The sequence below is a fragment of the Pelodiscus sinensis genome, chromosome 1, assembly GCF_049634645.1.
Source record: "Pelodiscus sinensis isolate JC-2024 chromosome 1, ASM4963464v1, whole genome shotgun sequence".
Taxonomy (NCBI): Eukaryota; Metazoa; Chordata; order Testudines; family Trionychidae; genus Pelodiscus; species Pelodiscus sinensis.
In genome coordinates this window covers 169,479,619-169,495,706 of record NC_134711.1, presented here as the reverse complement: position 1 = coordinate 169,495,706, position 16,088 = coordinate 169,479,619, and the positions used below count along the sequence as shown (strand labels likewise).

General features: G+C 40.3%; 1 protein-coding gene across 3 annotated transcripts in view; it reads right to left on the bottom strand.

The window, feature by feature from the left end:
- Positions 1-16,088, bottom strand: part of ROBO1 (roundabout guidance receptor 1) — a 1,035,646-nt gene that overhangs the window by 28,687 nt on the left and 990,871 nt on the right. For 2 of the 3 annotated variants that reach the window (XM_006136943.4, XM_075909735.1), the window contains 5 exons: positions 13,935-14,273; positions 11,386-11,493; positions 6,725-6,869; positions 5,436-5,687; positions 321-730 (listed from right to left, as the gene is read on the bottom strand). In XM_006136943.4, coding sequence (XP_006137005.1) covers positions 321-730; positions 5,436-5,687; positions 6,725-6,869; positions 11,386-11,493; positions 13,935-14,273 — 1,254 coding nt within the window. The remainder of the gene's footprint in view (positions 1-320; positions 731-5,435; positions 5,688-6,724; positions 6,870-11,385; positions 11,494-13,934; positions 14,274-16,088) is intronic. The other variant, XM_075909745.1, reaches the window with a different exon arrangement.

Genomic DNA, 16,088 nt, shown 5'->3' with positions numbered 1-16,088 from the left:
AATATCACGAACTGGACTGTTGAACTGAAATGCTTTCCCCACCTCCCAACCTGGAGATCTTAAGGAGAGTTAACTGCCTCTCATTTCACATCAGCAAATAATACATTACCTGCTGGAAGAGCAGTAATGTAGGAGATAATTATGTGGGTATGCAAGTCAATTTTCTGAGCGTGCTGAATTTGTACAAATATTAACAGCGAACGGCGTGATTAAATGTTATTTAAGAAATTCAGGGATAATCTCTGGATAAGACATGACATGATGGCAGTTTTTCTTTTCTGTATTCCCAGCCAAATGCACCGTGCCTTCATAGAACTCACCTCCTGCAGCATCCTGCATTTGACGTCTTGCTACTTTAAGACCAGCATATTCTGCTGCTGCAGCAACAGCCTGTGCAAAATCTGCATCAGTAAAAAATGATCCATCAGAAGAGCTAACACTGGACCGTCCACTTGAGATGTTGTCTTCTTCTGATGCTGAGCCCCAGCCATTAATCATGGACCCTGTTACAGAGCTTTCCAAATCCCCAACACTTGAGGCAGGTGTTTGTTCAAGGCCACGCAAAAGTAGCCTTCTGTTCTGCATCTTGGCAACCTCTATGTCTGCCTCATCCTCTTCCTCTTCCGGTGCATCAGTATCCATATCTGAGACTAGGGGTCCTGAAATGTAACCGTAGGTATGTGGTGGAGAGATGGGCCTTGGAGGAGGTGGAGGGCTCACAGGCTGTCTTCTGCATGTAAACACAGTGTTAGAAATTATTTAAGTTGCACAAGATAACCAGACCAAAAGAAAGTATCCTGGTAGAATTAATCTCTTACAAGCCAACCAATTTGATTTATCATTTTAAATTCCCAGGTTTTAGATTTGAAAGTAGCAGGGTTCTACTTTTTTGTTAGAATCAGAGATGACTGACAGAGCTACACAATCAGAAATCAATCAAAAAAGATACTGGCCTTCTCTTATGGTATGTTACATACAGGGCATGTCTAAACTACATCTCTCTTTCGAAAGAGGGATGTAAATTAGACATATCAAAATTGCAAATGAAGCTGGAATTTGAATTTCCTGTGCTTCATTTGCATAATGGTGGCTGTGCATTCTTTCGAAAACAGGTATTTCGAAAGTGAGACCGCCGTCTAGATGCAGTAAATCTCATTTTTGAGGAGTACAGGATCTTTCGAAAAAGGGTTGTTTTTTTTTAAAGAACCGTGCCTAATCGGCAATTTCACTTTCGAAATACTCATTTTCAAAACAATGTGTGGCCGCCATTATGCAAATGAAGAATGGGAAATGTAAATCCCAGCTTCATTTGCAATTTTGATGTGTCTAATTTACATCCCTCTTTCAAAAGAGGGATGTAGTCTAGACATAGCCTTACAGTCTAATGAAAATGCGCTCACTTATGTATACATTTCCTTGTGTTTCATAATTTAGCTCATGTGCAGTTAAGGCAAGGGGAGTGACAGTTCAGGACAGAGCTTAAAATTACATTAGGAAATGAACATCTGGAAGCGTGAGCAAAAGATGTGACCGGAGAAAGTGAATAAGGAAAAGTTATTTACTTGTTCCCATACTGTAAGAACTAGGGGCCACCAAATGAAACTAATGGGCAGCAGGTTTAAAACAAATAAAAGGAAGTTCTTCACACAGTGTATATTCAATCTGTGGAACTCCTTGCCTGAGGAGGTTGTGAAGGCTGGGACTATAACACGGTTTAAAAGAGAACTAGACACATTCATTGAGGTTAAGTCCATTAATGGCTATTAGCCAGTCCAATGGGTAAGGAAAGGTGTCCCTAGCTTCTGTTTGTCAGAGGGTGGAGATGGATGGCAGGAGAGAGATCATCTGGTCATTACCTTTTCAGTTCACTCCCTCTGGGACACCTGGCATTGGCCATTATTGGCAGACAGGGTACTGGGCTGGATGGACCTTTGGTCTGACCCAGTATGGCTGTTCTTATATATATTGCCTTTGAAGCTTCTTACTACCAGGGACAGTACACATCTACAATGTAGCAAACTGGACACTCTAATTTACAATATTTTTTCCTTCTCTTTCCCCTCCGCATCCCCCTCTCTTTTTCTGCTATTTATTGGTACCCTGGATCTCTTAACTCCATTCATATGAAGAAGTGGGCTGTGCCCACAAAAGCTCACGATACTATCCACACTGTTTGTTAGTCAAGTGCAGAAAACTTTGAACAGAATAATCTACCATTTCCTTAAAAATATTTTAAACACATTTCTGCTTGTTGCCTTAACTATGGAAGACAACAAGAGCAGTGATAATTAGAGATATTTGAATCAAATAATCATTTAATAGAAATGACAGAGGCCATAGCTTTGTGAAAAGAAGCTTCATTCATCTTTGTATAGAGCCCCATGTTGGCTAAATTATATTGATTTAATAAGGAGTCCTGGCAAGATATGTTCTTGTAATATATCTGTCTACCAGTCTTCCTGTTCTCTGGGTTGCTCACTAACTCATAAAGGAAGGATAACAGAGAACCTGGGCATGTTCATGGGCTTACAGCAACTAGATGACAGTGACTCTGGCTTTGTCACAATGTCTCCTATCTCACTGTGCTTGTCCACTCTTCCAGAGCAGAGCTCTCTATTTCAATCTGCTGTAACTCACTGACCAGACAGACGTTACTGCATGCAATCATCAACACAGAGAGCAATGTTCCAGCTTCCTGATTCCTGGGGCCCACAACACGCAGCATGGCTTCAGAATCATTACAGAAAGCTTTAAGGACTGGAGAGGAGTGCAGCAAGGAGAATAGGAGAAAGCCCCCTCTGATAAGTAAAATTTCCATTCTCCAAACAGATTCGAGTTCAGAGACTCAAGATATAACAACCTTATAGATACAATATTTCAGATATGAGTATTTGATACCAATTTCGCTACATGCTCAACTTATTTCTCTTCCAGATATTTTTATTGTTTGCAATGATGCATATTTTCAGTTAATTGAGAAATCTTTGCACTGAATACAAAAGTACGTGCTATTTGAAATGTGTTCTTAATTAGAAAGAAATGTCACTCTCCATGAACCTAATATAAATTTCTTTCCAGAATGGACTTCAAGTGCTGAGCACACTACAATGAACTCCTCAACATAAAAGTTCATAGAAATGCCAGGAAAGTGCAATATGCAGTCAGGCGGCCTTGCTGATCAAAGCAAGAGAACTTACACAAAATAGTGGCTTCATTTTAATAAAAGAAACAGTAAATAGCTAAGAGACAACACTGGATAAGCAAAAGACACATAACCAGGATAGCCCAACTGACTTTCTTATTAGTCTGAGTCACTGGCAACTTTGCAAAGAATGGAGGCAATAGCATTTATCCTCTACTGATGTTTATCTAACCACATTTAATAACAGCAAACAGATGTGTGGGATATTTCTTCCATTGCCTACATTACAAATACTCATGCCCCAGGAGCTCAGTGGTGTGTCCTTTTAGCCACCTCTCAATCATATTTTCTTAAATTTGATAATACATCTGTGGCGCCCACCTCCCACTCCTCATGCTGAGGGAGATATTCCAGTTTCCAGCTGGCTGCTCTTCTTTGCACAGAGTATACTGGTATACTCATACTGCATCACACTATTCAAACCAGAGAACCTGAGTATCTGGGAAGCAACACCCAAAGAAGAATTAAGCTGTCACTCCCTCCTTTTCAACTGGGCTACGTCTAGACTGGCCACAAATTCCGGAAAAGGGATGCAAATCAGGTAAGTCAGCATAGGGAAATCCGCGGGGGATTTAAATATCCCCCGCGGATTTAAATAAACATGTCCGCCGCTTTTTTTCCGGCTTGGGGAAAAGTCGGAAAAAAAGCGTCTAGACTGGCGCGATCCTCCGGAATAAAGCCCTTTTCCAGAGGATCTCTTATTCCTACCAGTCTAGACGTAGCCCTGGTGTATGTGGAAGCGAAAGAAGGAATGACAGTCATGAGGAAGAAGAAACAGGGAAAGTCACAGAATATGAGCCAGGGTAGAGAGGAAGAAACAGGAACACTGAGGAAAAATGGGGGATAAAATTAAAGGCAGATTTTAAGCCATTTTCAAAAAGCATGGCCTAACATATCACAATTGACTTTACAATAAAAATGGGCAAAATAAAAATTAAAAAAGTTAATAGTTATTCTTTTTCTGGAAAAACAAATCTATAAAACGCTGCATTAAATAAATAATGTTCAAGCAATTAATTCAACATGATGATACTTCAGAAAAATATTGCTTTGAAGTAAGTTCAGCAATAATTAATTAACAAGTGCTAACCTGATTTTGGAACAATAAGCCTAGAAATTGTTGAAAATAATGAGAGATTAAATAAAACGAATGGACTATTAAACCTAATAGGTGATCATAAATTGAATACATAGAAGTCAATGGGAGAATAAAGCTATAAAGAATATATTCTTGGATCCAAAATCTGTATTATTGCAACAAAACAGCAAGCTAAACAATAGTCACATTTTGTCAGAATTCAATTTTTTAACAGACAGAAGCTACAAGCATACTGACAGATAGTAGATTAAAAAAGGAAGAAAAAATTCTCTGCAACAAATATAGATCTTATTAATGTCCATCTTTTATTTAAGAAAATGAAGGAAGGTGGGATCATTGAGGAACTTTCACAAGCAGTAATTTACTGCAGTACGATTTATGAAAAGAGGAAAACCTATAGGTTATATAAATTATATATTTATATATATTCACACACATTGGTGACAAGTTAATTGCACAGTCACTATGAAATAATGCAAGCTATTTTATGTTAATAATGCAGTAAATCTATTGGAAACAATGGAACTGTAATTACATGGTAAACTGTGTTAACTATACCACTTTAGTATCCTGATGACTGTGCATTTAACTCGTGTCGGCACTGTATGTACTGTACTAAAAAATGACATACTGTATTTCCTTCCATATTATAATATTAAAGCAATTTAATTACCTATCTCTGTGAAAATAAATAGTCAAATCTTACCAGATTGTAAATCAGGAGAGGGCAATAAAAAAAAAACGGCAGCCCACAAAGTTAGTCTCTGGCAGGCCACCACCACTACGTTTACTTGCGTCTCTGCAGGTACCGGAGGATCATGGCTCTGGTTGCTCGCGAATCACCATTAGTGGCCAATGCAAACGGTGGGAAGTGTCATAGACCGAGACTGGCAATTTGTGGCCAATGAGAGCTGCAATCCTCTGATACCTGCGGAAGCACAGGTAAACATGGAGGTGGGAGCCCATCAGGGACTAACCCTGCAGACCAGAATTTGCCCCTGTTAAAAATTAAATATAAACACAGTAAATCATTTGGGTAAAATCCTGGACTCTTGAAGTCAACGTGACTTTTGTCATTGACTTCAGTGGGAATGGAATTTCATCTGCCAGCTCTCCATATTTGCAGCAACATACCTACGGTCGGATTGGTGTTGTATATGGCCTATTTCCTCCTGACAGTCCTGTAACATGGGCTGCAGTTCTTCTTGGGGTGAGGGTGTTAGAGTGGCAGTAGACTGATGGCTGTAGGAGACAGCTGCAGGAGAGGAAGCTGCTCCTCGGACTGGAGGCGTGGGACCTCGCTCATCATCTTCTTCTTCCTCTAGCTCATCCCGCTGTAGATACATCCTTGCAGGTGGCACTGGACATGGAATTTCTTGGTCATAACTGAGAAATAGTTTTTTAAAAAGTGAGGACTATAGCTTAAATTATATTTGTATTGCATCAAACAAGTGTACCATACACAACAGGGCTGGAGAACCTTTTTTGGGTCAGGGGTTCCTGACCCACGGAAAATTCAGTCGGGGTCACATACAAATGAGAAGCAAAGTGGCCCCCGACTGAGAAGGAAAAAGAGAAAGACACCACATTCCCCACATTCTCTTCATACTCCAGAGTCTAGGCAGGCCTAAGATAGTAGATTTTAGGTTCCCCACCCCTGATATATAACTATATAGCCAGGCAAAAATCACACTTTTTATTGTCCTCTCTTCATAAAGGGGTCATGGAAAGATCCTGATCCCAGTGAAGTAAAAGGGGCTTTGCTATTGGCTTCAGTATGGCTAAGATTTCATTTCCTAATAATAAATGGAGATATACCATCTCATAGAACTAGAAGGGATCTTGAGAGATCATCAACTCCAGTCTCCTGCCCTCACACCAGGACCAAGTACCATCCCTGACAGATTTGCCCCAAATCCCTAAATGGACCCTTCAAGGATTGAACTCAAAATCCTGGGTTTAGCAGGCCAATACTCAAACCACTGAACTGTCCCTCAATCCATGAGACCTATAAGAACCTAAATTAGTTGCTAGGTGACAAAAATGGCTATTAGGGCCAATTAACAAACAGAAAAAAACAATATTAGGTAAATATCTTATTCAGTGAATATTATTATTCCTCAAATAATGTATTTGAAAAACAGAAGTTGAGTTATATAGCAGGTAACATGCTAAAATCCAAGCCACACAGGGCTTCAGTTTCAGAACAGGAATCACAGCTGGTAAAGATGCATTGACCTAAGGCTATTAAAAGCCTTCTTTGCATTTACTAAGCAATATTATATGTAGCTCAGGAACATCCAAAATGGACTGAAGGAATACTTAGCTACCATGTTGGCAGAGCACAAATTAGATTAAATTAAATCAGTTTGAGCTATATTGACAGCAAAATGATAAAAGGATTACTTGTTCATTTTTCTTACCTTTCATCCACAGAAAGACTGTAATCTTCACTATTGCTGTGGGGAGGAGGGTGCGCTGGGGGTGGTGGAAGTAGATCTGCCCAATTCATGCCAGCCTGCTTGGATGCCTTAGGGGTGCGGGCACCCTTCTTATGTCCTTGACTCCCTAAGAATAAACAATAATATATTTTTTAAAATGCTTTTAATTATCTCCTTCCACCTAATTACTTTACCATCTGCCCTGGGGGTGGCATGGAAAGGAATCAGGGATCATTCCAGTTTCTACTGAATTCAATGTGGATTTTACCATTGTCTTGATTGGGAGTAAGTTCTAGTCCTTCTTCTTTGTGTACATAATTTCACAATTGCAGTTTCATTGTAAAACCAATTATTCCAAATTTTGCTGCAATTAATTTTAACCAGAAACTCTGATGCAGCAAGGACAAAACACACAGTCTTCGTGATTTAATAAACAGCTAAATGCAATTAAACCATAAATGATTTTTATAAGCAATATAAATAAGAATGATCTTCCCATAGCTATTAATTATATTATAGATTATGAACTAAAACACATGAGCTGTAGACGTATTTTCCAAAGTGCCTTTCTATTATTTAATTGCTAGAACTTAAAATACAATAGGATACAGATATGATCTATTAAAGTTCCACTGTTCCATTGCATTAAGTCACCGAATATATGCAATTTGTATATGTCTACTGAAATGTTTTAGGGACAATGAAATAACTAATTTTAGTCTGAATGGAAAATGCAATCGAAAATAATTGCTAGAACAATGAAAATAAGTTAAAAAAACAACCTGATGAAATATGGTGTGAAAGTTTTCAGATGTTGTTACTCTGAAATTATGGCTTACTGTAGACTGATGTAGCTTTAAGAATCCAGCATTACTGTCCAAAAATTCAGGTGCTGAATTTTTATAAGAATATCTGTAATCAAAACTAGCTCTACATTTTCTGTGTTAATTTGTATACTTTGCCATTTCTATTAATTTACTTTTTGAAACCTATTATTAGTTTCATTTCTTTTTTTAGTGACAAATTTCTTCTTCATATTAACTTCTTTAGATAAGCAAAAGTAGAATTTTTCTCTTAATACCTGGTATAGTTTACCCTATGCACATAATTAAGGATGTTGACGTTATTGTGTAACTGTCTCCTATACTGTGTTCCTAGAAACAATATTTCAGCATATTACTGCTCCACATTGACCGCTTTGTGCCAGTAGGTTTTATTGTTTTACTGGTACATCAGTGCTGTATTGTGTCAAGCAAGGCCCTAATTGCATTTTATTCCTTATTCTTTGATATATATATATACACACACATACAGGCAGTCCCCGAATTACGCGGATCCAACTTATGTCGGATCCGCACTTACGAACGGGGCTTTCTCGCCCCGGAGCTCGCAGGCAGCGGGACCGCCCAGAGCACAGCGGTCCCGCTACCTCGACCTCCGGGGCGAGAAAAGCTGCTCCGGGTGCCCCTGGTCTGCTGGGGACCGTCTCCAGCAGACCAGGGACACCTGGAGCAAAGCCGGGGAGGCGGAGGGGTCCCGCGCCTCTGAGGCTTTGCTCTCGGTGTCCCTGGTCTGCTGGGGGAGGGGAGGAGGCGCAGCTAGTGCGCCCCCCCCTCCCCCAGCAGACCAGGCTTTTGTTGCGGACCCTGGGGTAGAGCAGCTGGGGTGCTGCCGGGTTGGTCCTGCAGGGACCTACCTGGCAGCCCAGCTGTTCTGTCCCAGGCTCGAGATTCAGCCGCTGTTGAAACTGATCAGTGGCTGATTCCAGGAAGCTGGGGCAGAGCAATTCTGCCTCCAGCTTCCTGTAGTCAGCCCCTGGCCAGTTTCAGCAGCAGCGGCTGAATCTGGAGCCAGTTCCGACTTACATACAAATTCAACTTAAGAACAAACCTATAGTCCCTATCTTGTACGTAACCCGGGGACTGCCTGTATATATATACATATATATATATATAAAAATATATATATACACACACACACACACACTAGATTTAGTACAATTAATTTATTGCTCTGGCACCTTGCTTCATTCCTCCTGGAGTCCTTGGTCTAGGGCTATAATTTGTCATTGTTATGAATGCCCATATTAAGTGTCAGCACAATAAATATTGCACCCCCATTCTTAATTCACATGTGTTCATATCCCCTGAGATGCATTTCAACTCTCAATGCTTTAGAAGTGGGATTCAGCAGATTCTGTTGCTGTAGAATTGAGCAAGCTGCCCACTCCCATTAGGTTCTTTCTAGGGATTCAGGAGGCTTAATAGGCTTGCTATTCTCACCCCAAACAAACAGTTAAAGAGTACCAGGCAGCTGACCTGAAGACAGAAAATACAGGACCTCAATTACACTAAAACACATTTACCCTGCCACAGTACTTAGGATAGTTAGATTAAGATCGACACAGCCAGGTTAGACAATTGAGTCACCCCAGAGAAAGGAAAAGGTAACAGAGAACAAGATTCACTTGCAAGAAAATCTTTTGCAAAAGGCTCTTAGAACTTTGTATATGAAAGGCACTGTGAGAAATGAAATTCTTTAATTCTGTATTGTCTAAACCTATGATACCAGTAAGATTAGTTTTGATAAACAGTCACTGAGCTGGTCTAAATAAAAACAGAGGGCTTTTTTTCGGTTCTTTCTACCAATTTGTATGGTATCTGAGTTGAAAAATTACAGATACAAAATTTACTGAAATTTGTTTTGTTAGGTATAAAAAGTGTTCTGTTATTTAGAGTAACTGCAAAATACTGTAATAACATAGGTTATTTTAGTTAATGGCCAGAGGGAAGGGATTATGGTACCTTTTCAAAAAGAGAAGTTTGCTGCACTATATCTTGCTTGCTTTGAAATTTCCAAAAAGGATTTTGTACAGAAAAGTCTGAAGCCAATATATCAAACAGTGGAGGACCAAGTAAGAAAATCCAAAGTATTCTGCAGTATATGGATTTTACAGATCCAGATGGCATTAATCAGCTAGCTGATGCTTAATTATACGTAATAAAGATGACGCAACCAGAAGTTATGGAAGTTAATTCTGACCCCACAGAGTTTCTGTTGTATTTCTTCCAATGGGAGATATGGACGCTCAGCAGTTCTGCAAATCAGGTCATTAATACTGAATATAGATACAGTTCCATCAAAGATGGTAACATTATTAATCTTCTATATATATATTTAAGAAATGTCTGTCTGTCCAAGAACTCCTCCTAAATAGTAAGAGCTAGGATCACCAAATTTGATAGGCAGCTTCCTCTTGTCCTAATATAAAGCAAGGTCAGGGTTTGATTGTGCCAGGAAAACCACAAGTGCCTGTAATGGTAATGTTTTCCCTAACTTGGAAAGGGAGTGCTCTGAAAAGAGAGATGCTATATTGAGATTGACCACTGCAGGCAGCAAGTGTGGGGGACATCTATACTGCAGAGTGACCACTGTGGGGCAGCCGCACTGGGCAGAGTGGCCAGCTGGGATTGGGGCTCCACATGGCGGCTCCCTGCACTAGGTAAATGGTTCTCCTCCCCCAAACTCTTTCCCCCTAACCCTTAGCGGCAGTGCCACAAGTGGGGGAGCCCCATTGGCCAGCCACCCCACTGTGGCCACACTGCCGGCTGCCCTTCCCCCAGAACACTGTGGGGAGGAGGGGTTGCAAACCATGGCCTGGTGGCCACCCTCACCCTCAGGACCTGCTGGGGGGGTGGAAACTGTGTCCCAGTAGTCCCTAAAGACTCCAGGGGGAGCCAGGAACCACCTTTCCAGAGGAGACCCTGGGGTATGTGATCCTGGACAGCCCACGGAGCTGCCCCTGAAACACCAATTCAGCCCTTGAGCACCGTTGCTTTGCCCCTCCATGGCTCCGACCCTGACCTGACCCAGGGCTGAAGCCAGGAGCCATGGGGGCAACTCCAACCCCAATCCCAGGCAATGCTGGGTAAGTCTCTGAGTACAATATATTTTAGAAATGCGCAACTCTGTCTATCTGTCCATCTATTAGTCCATTTGTTCAAGAACTCCTTCTAAATGGTAAGAACGAGGGCCAACAAATTTGGAATGCAGCTTCTTCTTCTTATAACTTAAAGCAAGGTCAGGGTCTGGTGAGGCAAGGACAATGGGATGTGCCTAGAATTTGATTGTTTCTCATAAAATGGAAAGGGAAGGGTCTGGTAGGAGGGAGTTATATTGTAGAATGACCACAGGGGACAGCACGGGGCCAGAGATGGAGACTGGGGTGGCTATAAGCTTATGTGGCTGGCAGGGGGCAGGAGTGGAGAAAGGGGAAACTATCTACTATATATTTCAGAGAAGCATCTTTTGCTATCTACTATATAATTCTATTTGTCTGTCTGTTCTCCAGCCAGAGGACATGGACCTCTCCCTCTCCCCCAGCTGTGCCCACTGCAGCTGCAGTGGCCACGGACAGGAGTATCTCACCTGATTCCAAACTGCCATGAGAGAGGGCTGGGGTTATCCTCTCAAGTGCAGCCTGCCTACTGAACCCCTCCATCCTCAGCTCGACTCCAAAACAATGATTTAAATGAAGAAAAACAACACTTATTTGAGTTAAAGACCCAATGAATGCTGGGTAAATCTTCTAGTAGAACCATATATTATTTTAGCAAATTGTAGCTTGGTTTGGATATACTCACCAGATGTACTACTGCCCCTATCTGAACTATTGTAGGATCCTCCTGTGTTCTGGTCATATGACTGGTTGTATGGAATAGTTGGAGCATTATTGTCATTTACTCTGTAATCTGTAGGTTTAATAACACAGTTAATATTCCGTTAATAAACTTTCATGTGTATTCTTGCTTCATAACACACTATAAGGAGCACTGAAGATATTGATGCACCTTCAATTACTGTTACACATAGGTTTCCAGAATTTAGGGCATCTCAGTAGCTCCACAAATAAAAAGGTCCATGGTCACTAAGGATATTTCTGCACTGTGCCTAGACACCAGTGGGTGTCCTCTGCAAGCTGACTTGGGCTAGTGGGGCTTACACTAAGGGACTGTTAAGTTTCAGTACTCAAGCCCGGGCTCTAAGACCCTGCAAGCTCAAATTAGCTGGCATGGGCTGGCTGCAGGTGTTCAACTGCAGTGTAGATCATACACTCAAGGCAAAATTGTGCCTATGTCTTTCTCAAGTCCCAAAGCATACAAAGGCTTATGCCACATTTTTGAAAGGAAGAGAGTTTAACCCTACAAGATCCAAATTCCATTGAAGTCAATTTACACCCACAGAAAGCTTGGTCCAATTTCTCTATAGTATCCAGGAAGAATGCCAGATAGTGCTGCCACAGTTCTAGAGGAGCATAGGGTTGTTTTTTAATTATTAACAGTTACAATAACTGGCCTGTCCAATTCTGAAGCTCTAGCTGAACATTTAATTACAGGGATTTTATTTTTAAATGCTAGAGTTGGCAATCAGAGCTACAAAAATTTCTCAGGGATAAAATGTTCAGCAGACAATACACTGTTTTCTTGCTTAAGGAGTGTGTATAATTGAAAGAAGCCTAGCAAGAGCTAAGTTGCTTTTCATAGAGCAAATAAAATAAAGACATAAACAGAACCATTGGACATAAAGTACCGACAATGAAGCACAGCATGGAACTCATCAAAATGGTTATTTCTCATTATAAAAGCTATAGGTAAAATTGTCAGCGAGATGGTTTTGACTTAGGAAATAAGAAATCCAAGATCAGACTATTGACTCATAAAAAACCCATACAGAGTAGCTAAGAATCCAGTCCCCATCTGCTGCAGGCATGCTTTTGATAATGTAAGCATGGGGGAAAAAAAGGGCAGAATGATAAATCCCACACCAGAATGTATTCTGTAATTGTTTCTCAGTCTAGCTGCATTCCACACTTTACGCTGAAATCGAGCATTCCATGTCTGTTTACACAGAGAATAAACAATAAATCAGCACTCTGAAATATGTATATATGACTGTCAGCGGACAATGCTTTAATGGGGTCTTTTCATAGCACAATATGCTAGAAAATATGCAGCTGTAATATATACCATCTTCTTGGCCATAAAATGCAAACATTTTAATTCTGAAACTGCAATGTAATACATACAGGCACCAGGGAAAAGTGAGTGCATAAGCATAATTACAAAAAATAACCCCCTCAAACCCTATAGCTTGGAGCCAGAAAAAATGAATTTTCCCTTTGACTATGTCAAAAGGTGGTGCACATTTTATATGGCCCTCTCAACCACTTTGTGGTAAGTAGGTCAGGCAGGAAATACATGAAATCAACTTTCTGTAATGAAATGTCTTTTTTGCTGGACACCTTTTCAATATCACTACATGATCACACAAGTTACAACTATCTGTTCAAAAACTTCACAGTTAGAATGGATCCACTTCCTAGAAATACTTCTTTGCAAATCAGGTTATTAAAGCAGGTTGCATGGTAGCCTGCAGACTAGCAAGAAATCACATACCTATTTCTTTTAAGTCCTACCCATCACATTGTAGTAACATGCCCCTCAGGCCACAAAAGTATATTCTGATGTTTCAGTTTACACTGAAATCAATTTATTTTTAGTGTCCAAACCCACAGACTGCAGGCAGGATAAGAAAGGAAATATAGTATACCATTTTTTCCCACAGTATTCTTTCTGAATATGTGAGTTGGGGGGGCTTACTAGGAATATAGCTAAAATTAATTGGATTGGTCCATTTCTGTCCCCAGTGCACAACATAATATAATGTTGTACAGTTTGATGTGCAAAAATTCTATTTGTTTACATGAAGATGTAGATTTAATTAGCCTGCCTCCATCCACTACTGATAAAGATAGCTTGACCTATTTAAAATTTAAGGTGGAGTAAAACGTGACTACCATGCATCAGCCTGATGAATAAAAGATCTGGTTTTTGTTCTAACCAATTAAGCATCTACCATTCAATTTAAATTAATAACAAAGCCATATGAAAATATATTTTATTTAATGCTCTTTAAAGTTGCAGCTAGTTATGTGTTACAATAAATTCAATCTTCAAAGGTTATTGTAGTGCTAATTAACTCTTTGACACTGTTAACTGGGAATTTCTCAATCTACAAAGGAATAAGCCTAGGATTACCACATAGGTCTATGTCTACTAGTCCTGACAAGCTTTGGACTCCCAGCACCAGATATCTGATGAATAAACAAGAGTAAAAAAGCCTAAAAGCTCACCACCTTTGTTTAATTTGTTTTGCTCCATAATGTTGTACTGTATGGGTGCAACCTCTTGTTTTTGCTGAACGGAAGGTTTCCAGTGTTTCTCATTTGTATCCCCACTGTTGCTGTTAACATTATTGCTGATGCTTGACTGGATGAGCTGAGTGGTTGCATAAGGAGTGGGCTGCCCAGGTTGGTTGACAAATCTTCCATCCTTTAGATTCGGGCTATTGAAGGTTTTCATCTCATTGATTTTGTTGCTCAAGTCCACATCACCATAAACAGTTGACTCAGGCAGCATCAGATTTGTTTGCTTGCTGTCCAGCTGGTTGTTGTAATTTGCTATGCAATCAGCTAAGAACATAGGAAAGGGAAAAGAAAAGGTCATTCTGTTCCATTTCTCACTATATCTTCATGTGCAATATGCTTTACAAATATTTTTGTGCACAACGATATGACCTGATTCTGTAAAGCAGAAAAGGGTTTGTAGTAATATAACTTTTAAATACATGAATGAATAAAGAGTCCATTGAACTTTATTTAGCTTTAAGTTACTACACAAAAACAAGGGCTGCACCATATGCTTCTCGTAATTACTTTGGATCTTATTAGTCATGCATACTTTTGCCTCTGGCACCTTATTCAGTATAAATAAGAGTGAATTCACCCTCCTAGTAGGTACTTTGCCACAAAGTTAGCACTCAGAGATAGTCTCACAGTAACCAGGATTGTGCAGACATTTAAATCATAATTCTAGAACTCAGACCCAGTATATTAAATGCTGGAACAGCATGCCTGTCTTCCAGGAAACTTGTTTCCTTCCCTGTGACTAGCATAAAACATTATTTTCACAGGATCTGTTTCTCCTTCATATCCAACTATATATGGAGTTATTAATAAAAGAACATAAGAACGACCATACTGGGTCAGACCAAAGGTCCATGAAGCCCACTATCCTGTCTTCTGACAGTGGCCAATGCCAGATGCCACAGAGGTCATGAGCAGAACAGGTAACCAGCACAAAATGACCATTAAATGTGTAGAAGCTTCAGGGGATAGCCGAGTCAGTCTGTTACAGAACAAAACAACAAATGGTCTGGTAGCAGTTTATAGACTAACAAAACATGCAGATGGTATCATGAGCTTTCATGGGCACAGCCCGCTTCTTCAGATGATCGGTTCACAAGAAGACAGTTGCTGTATTTTAACAAACTATAACTGCTGAGTGATTACATCAGGACAAATCCCAGGGTGTGTCTAAACCACATGGCTCCGTTGATGGAGCCATGTAGATTAGACAGATAGGCAAAGGCAAATGAAGCCGCGATTTAAATGATCGCGGCTTAATTTAAATTTACATGGCTGCCGCGCTGAGCCAACAAACAGCTGATCAGCTGTTTGTCGGCTCAGCGCGCTAGTCTGGACGCTCCCCTGCCAACATCAAAGCCCTTTGTCAGCAGCCCCGTTATTCCTCGTGGGATGAGGTTTACCGGGGCTGCCGACAAAGGGCTTTGATGTCGGCAGGGGAGCGTCCAGACTAGTGCGCTGAGCCGACAAACAGCTGATCAGCTGTTTGTTGGCTCAGAGCGGCAGCCATGTAAATTTAAATTAAGCCGCGATCATTTAAATCACGGCTTCATTTGCCTTTGCCAAAAAAACAAATCTACATGGCTCCGTCGATGGAGCCATGTAGTTTAGACGTACCCCCAGTGTCCTTGGTGAAGGCAAACTCTAGCCAAAATCAATGAGTAAAAATTAAGTAAGCATTACAGAATTTAACCTCCACATTCTAAGAAATAAACATATACATTTCCAAAACATTCTCTAACATTCACAGTTCTTTCAGGATACATTTTCTGTGTAAAAGCAGTAAAATACAAAAATAAAATAATTCCTCCCCACTGCAATGGTTAAGGGATGTGAGCAGTACATGCTATTACAAACAACTTATTCACTGCACACTTCATGCCCTTCAGCTTCAATTTTTAAAAAAAGATTTTACTGTTTGATATATTTTTCTTTCATATGCGAGCTGTTATTTATTTATTGCTCTGCATACTCTTCAGCTTCTTGACATTTGTTACATAAGGCTTTTTTCATTTCTGTCTTTCCCTTTAATTTTTTTCATGATCACCTGAAGCAATGCTGCTACTTTTTCCTCCTCTTCAT